General features: G+C 38.3%; 1 protein-coding gene across 3 annotated transcripts in view; it reads right to left on the reverse strand.

The window, feature by feature from the left end:
• Positions 1 to 18,796, reverse strand: part of ILDR2 (immunoglobulin like domain containing receptor 2) — a 2,395,614-nt gene that overhangs the window by 451,542 nt on the left and 1,925,276 nt on the right. For all 3 annotated transcript variants that reach the window (XM_044073090.1, XM_044073088.1, XM_044073089.1), the window contains one exon: positions 12,758 to 12,871. In XM_044073090.1, the coding sequence (XP_043929025.1) occupies positions 12,758 to 12,871 (114 nt within the window). The remainder of the gene's footprint in view (positions 1 to 12,757; positions 12,872 to 18,796) is intronic.

Genomic DNA, 18,796 nt, shown 5'->3' on the forward strand with positions numbered 1-18,796 from the left:
ATCAATATGTGCAGACATCAGCAAATGGTGGCATCTGGTTATGCTTCTTTGTTGGACTGGGTATTAAACATTTGTGATTTTCGATCTTTGTTAGATTGGATGCTAAACAACTGTGATGTAGGCAACACAAATCCTTTTGTTCGACTTGGTGCTAAACTGTTGTGAGGTACTGTATGGCATAGTTAATGATCATTTGCCAGTTCTGTGCAAGATTAATATAGATTATAACAGTAAATTGATGAGATAAGTGTAGATCAGATTATTTTATAGACACAAGTGTAAAATTTAGATAAAAATATACATATGTAATAAATATTTAAAAGAGGTTTACAGACCTTAGACCAGAGGATGAAATAAAATAGAAAATAATTAATATTCTATGGACTGATAAGCAAGAATAAAAAAATAAAAGACAAAGAGAGAGAGAGAGAGAGAGAGAGCTATAGAGAAGAAAGAATTCATTTGGGAAGCACTTTATTGAGAAAACAAAAGATGCTTGACTAAAATGTATGCATTGTGTTTTTGCTGAGAAGAAAAAATAGTTATCAAAGAGGTAAAGTGACCAATGTTCAAGATGACTTATCATAATTATGGCAGACAGTAAATTCCATTATGGAGAAAATAGACAATTGGAAATAAATTGCCTAAAACTGAATAACAGTGCAAGAGTAACAGGGACTGAGTAAAAAGCTATAGGGTAACAGCTCTTTTATCACCACTGTCAAAAATCTTTGATAAACTCCCAGATGATCAGCTGTGGTAATATTTAAAGAAAACAAACACTTTGTGTGACTTTTAACTGGGTTCTCAGAAAAATAGGTTTGTCATTTCTGTTATAGCCTTCCTGATGGAGGACATAGACATGGCTCATGATGTTTCTAAATGTTGCTTAGCCTTGTTTATTGATTTAGCAAATGTTTATAATTTTGTGGACCGCATGGATGTCATCTGAATGTTTGCGAGTCTGGGTGTAAACAAAAGATGGTGAACTTCTGTGGTCTTGTTTGCAGATGATTTGGTTCTAGGCTTAACAGATGATATCACAGGATTACTTGGTTGTGCCTTATTGATGTCCTAATTTGATTATAATATAGTCATTTATTCCAGATGCAGTAAATGTTTGATGAAATGATTGCAAGTTTTATGTCATTCTATTCTAAGATCAATCACAGTAAAGTTTTTGAAAATATTAAGAATCTTTTCATTTGTTCCAATTCTTTTCTTTAAAACAAGTAACATCTTTATTGAATCATCACTTATGACATAGGCAATCATGCATTTATATAAATTAAAACAAACCATACTGATATATTTTTAGTTGAAATGTTAAATATCACATTTATTTGCTCTATTTCCATATGTAACCATGCTCTGTGCACACATAGCCTTGGGAGATTCATTTGTATAACACAAGCACATCTCAAAAAGCTGTTAATTTTGGTCACTGTCATTCTGCATAGCTAAGTGTAAGTAAACATCCCATAAGTGCAGCATGTATTAGTTTAAAAAAGTCTGAAAGAATGGATTATGTGATATTAGATTTGTACTTGTTTTTAATTGCTTGTTTTATATTTTTAGATTCATCTGTTCCTTGAACTTCCTAAAAAAGGTTTATAACCAAAATGCGTCAAATAAAAAATATGTTTGACCCTTCCCTTAATTTCAAGATACATGTAGAAATGAGGGTGGCCAATGTAATAACAAAGCTTTACAGTCTTATCAGTTTGCTTATTTTTGAATCTGTGAAAGAAATTGGGCTTGGTACACTGATTGCCAAGTTCAGATGTACCTTACCAGTTATTGCAATGAACATTTCCCACAAAAATGATAAGCACATGACTTAAGAAAATCTGTAGGTTTCTCTGTTTGTCAGAGCCCTTTAAGTATCACTATTTCACAATGCAGATAGTCATTTGGCATTCCATTATGACTCATGCCACTATTCTAGTTGTCTCACTAGTCTTTAAATGTATGCATCTCGAATATTGCATCAATTGCATGTACACTTAAAACACCCACAATGCATTGTGTTTTAATGGCCAATAGTGACAATGCTATCAAATTAAAAAGGTTTGCCTGTGGCTTAATTATGGTGTGAAAAAGTGGTTACTGAAATATCACCTGCTGTGCTGAATCAGTTACTATAACAATTTAGATTTGCACAACACTTGACCATGTTTAAAACTAAGGTGCAAAACTTCTTAAATTCATATAACTCTCAATGTGCTTCAGACGTTATTAACATACCATTCATAATAATACTATAGATATCAAAGACTATTGTATATCCAGCAGATATCGTATAAGTAGTGATCTTACTGGGACAGTGATACTATTTTTGAATCTATGCACATGCTGATTTACATACCTTTGTTATAAATGAAAATCCCTTGCTAAAATTGTCATTTGACTGCTTTATTATAAACACAACTCCTGCAGATTGGGTTTTAGGCTCTTTAAGCTGTCACTAGTACCCTCCATGTAAACTTGACCTCTTGCTTCCCTTGCAAACTGATTTATTAAATGGCTTCTTCTGCAATATTGTTTAGTATTTTATGTTGTACTGCACTAAATTATTATTGTGTTGTACTTTTGTATATTACTTGACTTATGAGCTTGTCAGGTTTTGCTGCTTCTTGCAACTGTTGATCAAATATTGCTATGTAATTTTTTAGCTGCTCACTTTACTGTTTAGCTACTTCATACTGCTCAAAACTAGCGTTTCTCAACTTTTTTAATTAACTTGCCAGCCAATGACTGTTTTTTGTGTGTGTGCTTTGCACATTATGCAGGAATGTGTGCTTCATTACATTTACTGACAAATGGGAAGCTGTTCAGCCACCTTGGTGGTTTCTGCAGTATATTAAAAGTGTTTGGAGAAGATCAATCAACATAGCATGTTTAGGTGCCATTTTTTTATTTTGCATTTGAAGCATTAGAAGCATTATACTTATTAATTATACCTAATGAAAAGAAATTATGCTGTTTGATTTTATAAATTAATGCCAATGCCTCAAGGGTTACTTTAAATATATTATTTTACTTGTTCTGAACTGGTCACAGAGATCTTTTCCTGGTTTTAATTTATTTTTTTATTTATTACACTCTCTTTTATTTATACACTCTCTATTCCCTAGTATCTATCACAGCTCATGCTTATTGCAATACATATTACTTAGATGTGTATCATTGTCCTTGTTTGGTTTAGTCTAAAACTTCTGTGACACTCTTTCTCTGTCTCCCTGGTGACAAAACAACATCAATAGGCTGTATAACAGAAGAAAGAAAATCATGGCAAAAAATAGAGGCTTAGCACCCAGCATGATTAAAGCATTTTCATCAAACTAAACAAACAACTCACAGGACAAATAAAGTCTTCAAAACTAAATTTGAGATATTCTTTAGCTATGTCCACAACCTCAAATGCAATACACAGTTGTGTGCAGAGCTCTTTTTTAATGGTGGCACATATACTAAGCCAGAAGATATAGCAAACCTACTGGCAGACAAATTCAACTCTAACCTTATCCCTATCTCTCCCTCAACCTCCCTTCAGGAAATACCTTCAAATATAGCTCTCCCTACGATCACTAGGAAACAGGTTCATAGGTTCATAGGTGTGTACTAGGCTAATGGCCCTGGAGCCTTTACAAGGCTAGCCCATAGACGTGCCCTGGCATTGTGCCGTCCGATGTTAGTCCCCAGTGCCTCTATCAAGTAGAGCCACTACAGTGATCCCTGGGGTGGACTTTCTATTTCCCATCCACTCATCAAGGTTTCTCTTGAAGAGGGCCAGTGAAGTTCTCTGCTTAACATGTATGGAAGTCTATTCCAGAGCATGGGCAGTCTCTGGGTTATGAACCTGTCCCTCCAGCATGTTCTGTTGATTGTGGTAATGAGGTTGAGGTCTCCGGAGCACGTGGTGCAGAGGGATTAGGATTTTTTTAGATGTAGCATTTCTAACAGAGCTGGGTCAGACATGGCTTTGTAAGTCAAGCAGAGATTGTCTCTTAGTACATGATATGAGACAGAGAATAGCTGGAGTTTTTTGAGTCTGTCCATGTAGGACATCTGTTTAAGGCCTAGGATCCTCTTCGTGAGATACTTTTGTGGTCTTTACAGCTGTTACATGTGTCTAGTGAGGTGCATGCCAAATGGGGCATTGTACTCGAATGGCTTAATGAGGGAATAGTAGAGAGAGGTGATGACCTCTTTTTTCCTGGATGCAAAACCCTTGGTAATGAGATGTGCCACATAGAAGGATTTTCTGACCACAGTGGCAATGTCGAAGGAGAGGTTGCTGTCAACCTGTGTCCCCAGATCTCTTATAACGCCTTCAGTGTTCAGTGGGCTCCCATTGATGAGGTAATTAGTGGGAACTGAGTTTTTCCCAAAGGGGATGACAACGCATTTTTTGGCATTAAGCTTAAGGCCATGGTTTCACACCAGTCATTGGTCTCAGTGAGGCCTTTCTATAGGATGTCTACATCACTTGGGGAGTTAATAATGGCTCCCAGCTTGCAGTTGTCTGCAAACTTGGTCAGCCAGTGTCCCTCTGTGTTGGCCTGGACTTCTGAAAAGTAGATGCCAAATAGGAGAGGACCCAGGACTGATCCCTGTGGGACTCCACTCGTGACTGGTTGGCAGTCTGACTTGGAGTCCACTACTTTTCACATTGTGGGTTCTATCTGTGAGCCAATTTGCAACCCACCTAGTGATATAGGGGTTGATGACCAGTTTGGTGATTTTATCAATAATTCCTGAGTGGGGAATGGTATCAAAGGCCTTGGCTAGAAGATCGAGGTAGGCTGCAAGAACTGCCCTGCCCTCATCCACATCTCTGGTGACAGACTCAAAGAAGTCAACCAGGTTGAGCAGACATGATCTTTCACAAAACCAAATTGCATGAGGTCTAGAGTTTGGAGATTCCCTATATCCTTGTTAATTAGGTCCATAATGATGCATCCATAGCCTTACATATCAGACTCATCAGGCTAATGCGGTGATAATTCCCAGGCTCTGTAGTCACTCCCCCGTTAAGGACAGATGACTGTAGCAGTGCGCCATTCGGTAGGGACAAAGCCTGAGGTGAGGCTGTGATTGAACAGGGCACACAGATATGGTGCCATTTCACTTTGTAGTTCATGTAGAATACATCCAGGGATATTGTTGGGTCCCATGGAAGCTGTATTCTTGGCCTTGGACAATGCAGCTTTAACCTGTGCTGCAGTAATGCTGGGTGCCCGGCATTCCTCTGGTATTGTGATTGGTCTTTTGGGGGGGGGGTAAAGTTGGCACTGAATCTGTTGGCCAGTATGTTGGCAATATCTGTTGGCTCAGTATAGGAAGTACCATTGTGCAGCAACTCAGAGCAAACCTGGGTACTGCCATAGAGATTCTTGATATAACTATAGAAGGCTTTGTGGTTGTTTTTAGTGTCTGCTGCAATTCTGCCTTCATAGCTGGCTTTAGAGGTTTTGATGAGGGATCTCAACTTTTTGTTGAGGCTAATAAGGGAGTTTTTCCAGTCTTGGGACTTCAACTTTTTCTGTAACAGTTTTTTCCTTCTGTTGTAGAGTTTATTTATGGCAGGGGATCACTAGATTGGCTTCCTTTTTTTGGAGGAGAGCGTCTTGGTTTTCTTCGGTATGGCTAGTTCCATGCATTTATGTACGTGTTCGTACAGTGCATTGGTGTATGATTCGGCAGTCATGAATCTATTTTCCATTAACATGGGTGCCGGGAAGCTAGCCACCTCTGTTTTTAGGACCCGAAAGTCAGCTTTGGAGAAGTTTTTTATGGTGGTTCCCTTTGTGTGTGTGTGGGGGGGGGGGGGGGATTTCCATGGTGATCAGTTTGTGGTCGGATATAACCAGGGAGGAATTGACTACTGATGTAGAGCAATGGTTGCCCATGTTAGTAATAACCAGGTCAAGGATGTTGCTTCCTCTAGTGGGGGTAAGAATGAGCTGTACCAGGGCATTGGAACTGATGAATTCCAGGAAGTGTTGGGCCAGTGTATTGGTACGTGAGTAATTTTCCTAGTTGAAGGAGGGGTAGTTGAAGTCACCTAGCAAGAGAATGTTGGGTTGGACCCTAATAGTTTCCAGGGTGCTTAGGAATGTGGAGTGAGAGTCTTGGGTTATGGTTGGGGGACCTATAACAGGCTACAACCTGAATCGCCGTCTTACCCAAATTGGGTTGGGTCCAGTGTCTGGAGGTTTCCTATGTCATAATTGCTGTCTCAAAGGCCTAGAATACTGCATTGTTGGACCCAGACAATATCCCAGGAAGCCTTCTAAATAGCATGAGCTATGATCTATCAGGCCTTCTGGAATTTTTATTTAGCTATAGCTAACAAACAGGCATCATACCTCACAAATGTAGAACAGCAACAGTCATCTCTGTGCATAAAGGTGGGCCATCTACTGACACTGGAAACTACAGACCCATTAGTCTTACTAGTCGCATATGCAAAGCCATGGAAAAATGATCATGGAAATGACTGATTATGACATAGGAAACCTCCAGACAATGGACCCAACCGAATTTGGTTTTATCAAGGGCAGGTCATGCTCACTCATCCTGGTGGACTTCGAGAAGGTCACCACCAAAGCAATGTATGAGGGCAAACTAGTTCACACTGCCTACCTTGACCTAGCCAAGGCATTTCACACAATACCCCACTCAGGCATTGTTGACAAACTTAAGAGGTTAGGTATAAACCCTTATGTTACCTGATGGATAGCCAGCTGGCTCATAGACAGGACCCAGGAAATTAGAATTTGGGAGTCCACCTTTACTAAGAGGCCATTCACAAGTAGAGTCCTCAGGGATTGGTACAGGGACTGATCTTTTTTTTGGCATTTACTTGTCTGAAGTCAAATCCAATGTCAAGGGCTTCTGGCTGACTAAATTTGTAGATGATTGCAAATTAGGAGCTGTCATAGAATTCTGCAACTGACACCAATATTCTACAGGAAAGGCTGACACAGTTAAATAACTTGTGTCAAAGTCATGTTCTAAAACTAAATGCCAAGAAATGCATAGTATTATCCTTTGGGAAGTCATCCACCCCTGGTAACTGTTATATTGACAACACATTCTTAAGAGTTGACATGGTAGTCAGGGATTTAGGGATATAAATAGAAAGTAATCTATCCTTTGACCATCAGGTGTCTACAGCAGTGAGGAAATCATTCTGTGTTGCACAACTTATAAACCAATGTATGGCATCTAGGTCCAAGGATGTCATTGTTCATCATTCATCAGACCTATCATTGAGTACAATGTCCCCTTTGATATATACTAACCAGGCACATCCAACAATTGGATTGTCTGCAGATTTTTCTCATAAAAGAATAGAGGACATAAGTAACATGTCCTATGTAGACCGCATCAAAGCCCTGTCCCGGTATTCTGTCTCCTACCGACTGTTGAGGGGAAATCTATGCCTGGCATACAAGGCATTGTCAGACACCACCCTCATAGACCTCCTGCATATCTGCAAAACAAACATCACCAAAATTGCATGTTCTAAAGAATTAAACATTGCCTGTGATATAAACAGGACCTGCTGGAGAAACAGGTATGTACCCCAGAGACTACCCCTCTCTGGAACAGGATCTCCGTATTGTAAATTCATGTTGGTTAGTAATTATATTAAAATTAATAACTTTGATTTGAAAAGTAAGTATAAAACTAACTGTAACTCTAAAATGGTGGTATATATAGCCCAATGCCAATCTTGACCATGTTTCTATGTGGGCAAAACTGTTCGGAGGCTTAAAGATAGAGTCTACGAGCATATTTATAGTATTAAGAAATCTATAATGAATAATGCTCTGGCTAAACATGTATTTGAACATCCCACACATACTTTTAAATTTTGGGTCTTGGATCAAATAACGTCTAATATTAGGGGTGGTCCTTTTGAATTATACTTGGAAAGGTTGGAATTAATATGGCAGAATAGGTTATATTCTTATAATTGGCCAGGGTTGAATGATTTATGTTCTATTATGGCATTATTAAAGCTTAGGAGCCTTAATAGGTAGAATTTTATTTTATTTTATTAGTTTATTATATTGAAGGTATCAGGGGTTTAAGGTTGGTCATCGGTTTTGACAGTTGCTGTTTTGGTAGCCATAGTGAAATAGTTTATTTATTTGTTATTATTCATTTTTATTTCTATTTTTGATATTATATGCAGTCTAATCAATTTATTTTGTGGATTTTTATGAATATATATATTTTTGATACAAGTGCATAAAATATTTTTAAATTGTTAATACTGTTTAAAAATTATTAAGACAAATACATGTTTACGGTGTTGTATCTTTAAGATAATTGTTGCCTTTTAGTATCAGCTGATTGTGGTAGGGTATTTAAGTGAACTGATTTTAATGATCTGGTTTCTCTGAAGAAGTTCGTACACTGTATGTACGAAAAGCACTTTAGGTAATATAGTACAGGTCCTGTAAGGAGGACAAATTGGGACCAATGATGTTTTCAGCCCACCTGACTATTCGATGTAACCTATTTTTGTCATGTTTGGACACAGATTCAAACTACACTGTTAAGGATGAGCTGAGAACAAACCCAATGACTGCTGTGTAGAACCAAATCAACATCTCCTGTGGGAGGATGAACTTCTTCAGCTGTCCCAGAAAGTACATTTGCTGTTGTGCCTTTTTTATGATGGACCATACATTGATCTCCCACTTCAAGTCCTGGAAGATTACAGATCTCAAAAACTTGAAGGTTTCCACAACTGACACAGCAGTGTTAAATATAAAGAGGGGATAATATCATAGTATCACTAATAAAGTCCACTGTCACCTCCACAGTTTTAGGAGTGTTCAACTCCAGATTATTCTGACTACACCAAAGGGCCAGCTGCTCAACCTACCACCTGTATGCAGACGTATCACCATTCCTGATCAGCCCAAAAATGATTGTTCCATCCATGTATTTAATAAGTTTGACAGAAGCAAAATTAGAGGTGCAGTCATTAGCATAGAATGAAAATAGTAGTGGGGAGGGCACACAGGTGGCACTCGTATTGATTGTGCAATAGGTAGATGTAAATTTCCCCATTTTCACCTGCTGTTTCCTATTGGTCAGAAAATTGGTGATCCATTGAAAGTTGGAGGCATGAACAGAAAGCTGTGAGAGTTTCACAGGAAGAAGTTCTGGAATTATTGTATTAAATGCTTAGCTGAAGTCCACAATGTCCCTGGGTTGTCAAGATGTTGCAAGATATAGTGCAGGCCCATATTAACTGCATCATCCACTGACTGGTTCTCTCAATAAGCAAAATGAAGGGGGTCCAACAGGGGAGCTGTAATATCCTTCAAGTGAGCTAACACCAGCCTCTCAAAAGTCTTCATAACCACCGATGTCAAAGCAACAGGTCTGTAGTCATTCAGTCCTGTTATAATAGATTTTTTAGGGACTGGAATGATTGTGGCCTGTTTGAGACATAAGGGAACATCACACAGCTCTAAAGATTTATTAAAAATTCAAGTAAAAAGGGGAGCCTGTTGATCAGCACAGATTTTTAAACAAGAGGGTGAAACCCCATCTGGACTTCTTGCTTTCTTAATTTGCTGTCTTACAAAAATGACACACGTCCTCTTCAGAGATAATAAACAAAAGTTGAATGTGAGAATGTGTGGAAGAGAGTCGTATAAGTCCGAACACTGAGAGAGCTGACAACAGTGTCATTTGTAGCCTCAGGCTTATCAAACCTGCAGTAAGAAACATTCAAGTCATCAGCCAGCTGTACAGGGGAATGGTTTCCTGTAGTTTGTAATGTTTTGTAGACCTTTCCACACTGATGCAGGATCATTGGCTAAAAACAGTTTTTTTCAGCTTTTCAGAAGAGTTCTTTTTAGCCACTTTGATTTTTTTTGTCAGTATGTTCCTTGCCTGTCTAAAAAGCGTTCTATTCCCACTTCTATATAAGCATCTTTCTTGGCTTTACAAAGCTGCTTAAGTTAGTAGTAAACTAGGGTTTGCTGTTATTAAATTTTAACCAGGTCTTAGTGGCGACACACTTATCTTCACAGAAACTAACATAAGATGTCACTGTGTCTGTCAGTTCATGCAAGTTAGTAGAAAAATCTTCAAATACACTTCAGTCTGCACAATCAAAGCAGGCTTGCAGCTTCAACTTTGCTTCAATAGTCCACCTTCTTGCAGTATTGATTACAGCTTTAGCAGATTTTAACTTGCTCTTATAGGAAGGAAGCAAATGGATCACACAGTGGCCAGAAAAGCCCAATGATGTATGGGGGACAGCATGATAAGTTTGTTTTAATAATGTATAAGAATGATCCAGTGTATTTCTGTCTCTGGTAGGACACCTTATATGCTGTGTAAATTTAGGAAGTTCATGGCTGACTGAGATTTGCCTTACTAAAATCCCCTAGAATAATCAGAAGGGAGTTTTGGTAATTATCGGATCAGACAGATTTTATAGTGCCGCACTCACACAGGCATGAGGTGGAAGGGTCTATATTAGATAAATAAAAGTTTATCTACTCGAATGCTGACATCATTGAAAATCTCAGAACTCGAAATCGCAATTGTAGGGGACTGCACCCCCACACCCCCCATTAAATATATATTTCAACTCAGAGATTGCACTACAGTGAGGAAAGGGTAAATATTCCCATTTTCGTTGTACCGCGATCTCACAATTGCGATTTCGAGTTCTGGCATTTCCGATGATGTCAGCATTCGATTAGATATACTTTCATTTTTATAATATAGACAAGAGGTGGAATATAAACACTAGCCAGAATAAATGAAGAGAATTCCCGAGGTGCTTAAAAAGGTCTACAATTAAGAAAAAAATTTCTAAGTCAGGGCAGCACATTTTACTTAACACTGCAACATCAGTACAACAACCTTCATTGATATAAAAGCAGATTCCACCTCTCTTACTCTTCCCTGATATCTCCAATACTCAGTCTGCTCTGCAAAGTTGAAAGCCTGGCAGATATAATGCAGTCTGGAATGGATTAATTTAGCAAGGTTTCTGTGAAACACAGTACAGACGAAAGTGAAATATCCTTGTCAGTTTCATTGAGACTAACAGTTATTCCATCTTATTGCACAGGGAGTAGAGGTTCTCCATATGTAAACTTAGGAGTGCCATTCGAAAAACCCTCTGTCTCACCTTAACAAGTGCACCAGCGCACTTCCCTCTTTTGCGATGCCTGTGTCTCCCTCTGCTGCTGATAGCTGCTGATGTTCCAACTAGGATCTCCAGAAAAGTACTTAATTGTGAAAAATTTGGTGTCAAATTGCACAAAGTGAATTGCTGAATATTCAACAATTCTTCGTGAGTATACTTAATTACAGTTGAATACCAAACAACAGGGCAAATAAACAAAAGCAAAAAGAATACTAGAGAGCACCGAACCTTTCTTTTTTAAATAGAGTTCCTACAACACATTCCAAGGAACTGAACTTAGATTGTGATAACATCTGCAAACAGAATAAAAATAAATTAATTATGTACGAAATGCAATTGTTTTATGTAAAATGCATCATATAGTGTGGGGTTACAGGATGCATGTATGTAAAAAAGGTTTGGAAAAGTATGGGTAACAGTGTCAGAAGGTCAAATTGTAAGAAGCCACATAAATATACTTGCGACTGTGCGGAAGTTTATTGGTATGTTTACATTACAGCATATCATCCCACAGGCCTGTATGCACAGAATATCATTTTGTCAGGTTCTCTGTGAAATCACTGCAGGGTCTTCAGACAACATTAAGATAAATGCTTTCTGAAACTCGTCTTAAATGTTTACAGTTTCCCTGCAAGTAGATCTCCATTCAGACACTCTGATGGGTCATGTAGACCATCCATGGGCACTTCTATGGGCTAGGCTTGTAAAGGCTCCAAGGCCATCAACCTAGTACACACCTATAAACCTATATAATATACAACTTCTCATTAAATCAAAATGTAGAAAGATAAACAAAACAATCAAGACAGAAAAAGCAGCCTCATCTCCTGTCTTGTCACCAGGTATTTGCAAGTAAGATATACTATACTTAATCTGTAATATATTCCCCGTGACAGTTCTTTTTATAACATTTCATTTGCTGTTTTGAGCATTTTAACTGTATTACTTTTAAGCCTCATCAACAGGAAAAAGTAAGACTTTGTGTTACTTGGTCAGCTCACTGGTGCTGGGGGTTTTATCCAGCTTCAATACCAGTAATCAGAGCAGGAAAAAGGAGGTCTAACTGGGGTTAAGATCAAGTGCTGAAAGTCACTTACCTCTCAGGGATGGCAAGATAGGATTTTCATCTCCCTTACTGCCAGTAAAGATTGGTGTAGCAGTAAAAAGTGCTGGTAGAGAGAGAACAGCACAGAGTGATGTTCTGATAATGCATGCTGTTAGGAAGCAAATAAGGAAAGGGGGACAGTGGGCTTGTCTTGTGTGCACAAACCCTAGATGTATTCTAAGCTCCAGTAACACAGACATTCTGCTCCTGCTTCAACAGGTAAGTTACCAGTATGGGATACATTCTGATGGCTGCAAAAGGGCACACTCCCTTGATGGATAAGTCTTCATACTGGTCATTATATACTGCATGGCTCAGATAGGGGATATAAACATAAATATAACAATGGTAGGATGGAGCTGACTGCATATGAGCAGGGCCAAAATCATATTCATTGTAAGGTGGCAAGACAGTAAGTAAACAAAAAAAAGAGATATTTGTCTTACATTTATTGGGTGACCGCTTTGTTGGGTCAAACTGTGCCAACTCTTTTTCCACATAGTACATAACTTTCATGGAGTCCCTCTCCTTGTCGGCTTGGATCCTGTAGCCACTGCGAACTGCAGAGAGAAAATAAAACACAAATTAATACCACAATAACATAAACAATAGAAATATGCTGATTCATGTATTTGTTTACATGCTAAAGGGATGCAGTTCCAATGTGCCTGTTTTCAGGAAACCTGTAAGGAGTATAACAAAAATATTCTATCTATGTGAATACTACCCAAGGACAGAACAAATAAAAATGCACATCATATATATTCCCATAGAAGAACAAATAGGCTGAACATCTAGATAAATTATGGAATGAACAGATATGGCAAATAATCAGCAATAAAAGCTGAGAAGTAGCTATCCAAAATAAGAAAGCTTGTCTTGCCTTGAACAGAAGGGTACACCCCCCCAAAACTTATACACATTTGTACACTGTTAGTTGTTATTGCAAATTTTCCAAGCAGCACTCAAGATTCTTTCAACAGTACTTAACAAAACTGGAAAGTTTACACCTTCTACAGTGAGTTACTATGACTGGGATTTGTAACTGTGTTGCATAGTATGCAATGTGCACTTGCTCAGAATCGTCAGTTTGCAGACATGAACAAACTCAAATCAATTCATAGTCACATGGTTTACTCTAGTACTTTGAGTATAAATATGCAACAGATCTATGAAAATGAATGCATACATTCAAACAAATGAATCAGAATAGTAAAATAAAATCCTAATGATATAAAAATGTATGCATGATGAACAAAGTTGTGGTTCATAGTTTTCTACTGAGGAAATTGAACAATTGTGCATGGCTGACTGCAAGGAGGAAAGCACGCCAAAAATATCATCATTGTATACATCATGAATGTTTGGAGTCATAACAGCCATCATGTAGTAACATGTTGTAGTCCTTAGGCAGTTTTCACTGGCATCTGAGTAGCACCATCTAGCACCAACATAATCAATATCATTACAGTTAACTTACTATGTTTTCACTATCAAGAAATCATCCATCACTTTAGAGTCAGCTTTGTATGAGTCTTGATTAATATGTGTCACCCACAAATATAATCAATAGACATACATGGCCTTCCCATACCTGTGAAAAACCAAGGTATGTGTAGCTGTTTCTCATATCGGCTACAGGGACTTTTCATAGACCAACAGAGGACAGACTGAGTATTTCATATGTCTTCACCTATAGAATACTCAGTAAGTTCTATGATATAATACTTCTACTTGTGGAAGATCATACATTGTTTCTTAGCACACCAAACGACAAAGCAAATACTATGAATGCATTCTGTGTTGTCATCCAACTCTTTGAGGCACTGGATGCCATATATTGAAAACATGCAGTAATAAAGGCCTCACCTGGGTGACAGTCATGATTATTTATGAACATGAAGGGCTAGCATTCCATGTACTAACAGGTCATGTGTGATGCATTGGATCATAACCAGTTTGTCCATAAAACACCCAGGCAGTTTCATGATTCATATACCTGACAAACATCTCATTATTTCCTGCATACTGAAATTCTACTTGGCCAACTAATTGTGAGTGCAGGTACTGTGATTAATGTTAAAGTAAATAGCTATATGTTTCATATGTCTTTATGTAGTAACTCCATGTGCATAGTCTATTGCAGCTGATGTGGATACCCCCTAGAGCCTGGGTTTATGACACCCATATGGATATAACACTCTATCGCCAATTACCAATATAATGCTGCACATGCACAAACATGCAACATTGCCAGGCATATGTTTAGTCTGTTCAAAGCCTGCTTACTCTGACTTGACATTTCTAGGGGTGGTCCTGTCTGATCCTAACAAATTCTGTAGGATATTTCTGGCATGTTGCAGCTTCATAATATGTTGATGAGGAAACGGGCTGGACAGTCCCAGGATACTGTCACAACCAGACCGTGAACACACAAGGATGTCATGGAAGGTGCATCAACATCACTGTGCAATGAACGTGTGGTGGTACTAGAACATCTCCAACAACTGGCAGCCACACCACCAGCATCTCCAGACATCAATGGGTGCTATACATGGTAGCATAGAAGCAGTGACATGTAGTCCAGATATATTCATCTTTACAAGTACATAGTGTTATGTTGGTCAGTAAATGACCTGGCTTCGCAATGCATTACATATGCCAACACTTACAGGAAAGAGGTAATAGTGGGACACACTCATCAGTACAATGACACACACACACACACACACACACACACACACACACACACACACACACACACACACACACTCACACACACACACACACACACACACCCATGTAGATCAGAGTGTGTGTTGTACCTTTAAGAGCCATTCCAGGCTATGGGCATGTGCATGTAAGTACTGAGCACGTGCAAACTAGTGTCATTTTGAGTGAGCAGCCAGAGTAAAAGCATGTATGTGTGTAGCAGTCAGTTAGTTAGTTTGTTTAGGTTTTATGTTCCAATCATCCATCCTGATGGTCTGTCTGTAATAAACAACTTAAATGAACACCTATGCCTCATAGTCTTATTTAAATACACAAGACAAGCGACATGGTGTTAGAAGTGGGATCTAAAGTCAAAACCATAAGGTGCACAGTCAGTAACAGAGGGATATACATGAGTGAATCATCTGAAGCTTAAACGACTCGCAAACAGGTCAGAAAGACAATTCCAGGTACTAAAACTCATTTAACTTATTTTTTTTATGCAATGAATATAAAACGAAGCATTCACAACAAATTTCTAATTAAACAAAATGTACAAAACTGCAACATGTTTATAAAAGTACTCACAATGCTTATGAAAATGCTTAAAATAACTTCAGAATCTCATAAAATGTATAAAAAAGGGAAAATTACTATAGTTTTTCACTATATGCTATTTTTTTGCATCAACTAAAGCTATTCAATCTATTCAAAGTGTGCAAAGTGTTACAGTGCAGTACTACAGTACAATTTTACAGAATACAGTTATTTCGAAGAGATTGTTGTGCAGTTGAATATTTTTCAACTACCTGGTGTATGTTTGAATGTAATTACAAGGGGCAAATTTATACTACTGTTTGTTGGCATGGCAGAAGGATTTTGCAGACCTGGTCGACTTGTGCTTGATAATAATGTTGCAGAAAATGGAGAGTGCTTGTGCAAAGGTACAATGTTATAATACAGGCTGCTTTTTCTTACAAAGACGCATGAAGAAAGGCATGTATTCTGCTTAATGTAGCTGGTTCAGAAGCCACTGAAAGGGAGCATTCATTTGTGCATTTATCTGCTGTATTTGCAATGGAGGGGTATGACCACCATATTGTGGTACCGGCTGAAACACGGGAAGACCCCGAGTGCTTAAAATGTAAATTTAGAGAAATGTGCAACCCACAAACAAATGTTACAATGGAAAGGCATATATTTTACACAAGAGATCAGAAGCCTGATGAAACTTTTGCAGCATATATAACCAACTTGAGAAATAAGGCAAAACATGCAGATTTGGTGATCTGACTGATGAGCTGATAAAAGACAGGCTTGTGTGTGGTATTAAAGATGATGCAGTGAGAACGATTTTGCTTTGAGACAGTGATTTAACATTGAATAAGGCCATAGAGATTTGTCAAATATATGAGCTCACAGAAAAGCACATGAATATGCTTACAAATGAGAAAAGCATGCTTGCAGTGCCTTCTAGTGCTAATGTTGATAGTATGCAGCACGTGGTTACAAGAAACAGGCCTAAGGGTGTGGTCACTTCAGTAAAACCCAGAGCAGCTACAGTAAAACCCATGGCACACTCAGTAAAGTAGAGGGATGACTCATAAAAACCTGTGACAAGCCGCATAATCAACTGTCATAATTGTGGAGGTAGCCATGAGCCCAAGTGAGAGAAGTGCTTAGCCTTTGGTCAGTGATGCCAAACATATAAAAAGTGGAATAATTTCAAAAATCTCTGTAGATATAAAGGAGCACATTCTTTTATTAAAAAAGAGCATTCAAAGAGGCAAGCTGATCATACAGAAAGCTGCAACCCTACTTTGTATGTTGGTGGCGTGTCTGTGCTTTGTGAAACAGTCAATGCAATACATTTGTGGGCAAAGATTGAAGTATTTTGTACTGTTCTAGGAGACCTGTAGAGCTGAAAGTTGATACTGGTTAAAAGTGTTTGCTAGAGTAAAAGCTGGTGAGAAACTGGATCTGGCAAAGTGTGCAAAGCTTTTTGCTTATGATGGTGAGGAAATCCAAACCGAAGGCTCAGTAGTGCTTTCATGTTATTCTGCTTGGAACAGCTACAACTTGCAGTTTTACATAGTCAAGGTATTTGCAGTCATCATTAGGCCTCAAGGACAGTTTAAAAATGGGATTGCTTTTGTTTAATAAAGAAGTATATCATATAAGCATGTGTAACAACAAAAAATTTGCACAGACTATTTTTTCTGACTATACTGATATTTTTGAAGGGAAACTAGGTACACTCCCAGTTATGTACTCCATGAAGTTAGACCATGAGGTAAGCAGAGTCATTAGACCAGCACAGAAAGTTCCAGTAGCCTTGCAAGGCAGAGTCAAAGCTGAGCTAGACAGGATGGTACGCCTACGTGTAATTTGTCTGTTAGAAGAACCAACTGAAAGGTTATCCTCCATGGTGGCAGTTTATAAGAAAACTTAGATGATATTAGAATATGTATTGATCCAAGAGATTTTAACAAAGCACTAAAACAACTTCATCATCCAATGCATACAGTCAAAGAAGTTACTTCTCTTATGCCAAATGCCAGTGTTTTTTCTGTCTTAGATGCAAAAAGTTAATTTCATCAAATTTTGCTTGATCACAAATCTTCATTGCTAACCACTTTCAGTACGATTTGGAAGGTACAGATTTTTGAGAATGCCATTTGGGATAAATTCTGCTACTGAAGTCTTTCAACGTGCGATGGAGCAATTTTTTTCTGGGTATCCATGTGCTATTATAGTAGATGATTATCTTGTAGGAGGCAATGGTGAATTTGAACATGATAGAAACCTCAGGAAAGTTTTAGATCATGCTCGTGAAGTGAATGTTAAACTGAATCCTCAGAAATATAAATGCAGGCTGCAAGAAGTTACTTATGTGGGCTATTGTTTACCAGTTCAGGCTTATGACCAGATCCTTCCAAGCAAACTGCAATTCTTGAGATGCCAGCAATAGATAATGCCACAGCCTTACAACGTTTTCTTGGCACGGTCAACTGTTTAGGAAAGCTCACTCCAGATCTGAGGGAATGTTCAACACTGCTACAAGAGCTGACATGCAGAGATGTAACCTGGTCCTGGTCAGCACAGCACCAAAGAACATTTGATTATCCTGAAACAGAAAATTGCCAGTCCACCCACTTTTAAGATATTATAATGTTCACAAACCAGTCTTTTTTTGTGATGCTTCAAAATTTGGTCTTGGTGCAGTCATTCTTCAAGAGGGTAGACAGTGACAGTTATGTGAATACATAGAACAAGTCTACATGCCAGCAGGTTTGTATAGGGTAAGGTAGCCATCCCTGCTGCTGACAGTTGGGGTTTCTCCTGTAGTACACTGGGGCAGGAAATGTGTGTAGAAATATATCAGCTGTTCTCATCAAAGCCCAGCATCTACATTTGACAGAGCAAAAGAGCAATGTAAAAGTGACAGGCATGTACAGGAACAGGTTGTTTTGATACTCTGACTACCTTGTTGCCAGTACCTTTTACAAACATAAAACACATGCACATACATACATGTCTGCTGCTAGCTTTAGTAATGTGAATTCAAATAGAAGGTCACACATCTTTAGCAAAGTAGACAAAACACAGTTTACCACATACTTTTGGAGTACTTTGTATCTCTTCAACCAGTATATAAATCCAAACAATGCTGCTGTTCCTCTGTATAATGCTGCCCAAATCTGTGCTGTAACTTCCCATATCTTCATGACAGCCTAGGAAAATGGTGGCCTCTGGGGATATGCACATGCAAT

This window comes from Protopterus annectens, chromosome 5.part1 (assembly GCF_019279795.1).
Source record: "Protopterus annectens isolate FY-2018-M chromosome 5.part1, PAN1.0, whole genome shotgun sequence".
In the NCBI taxonomy this organism is placed as follows: Eukaryota; Metazoa; Chordata; order Ceratodontiformes; family Protopteridae; genus Protopterus; species Protopterus annectens.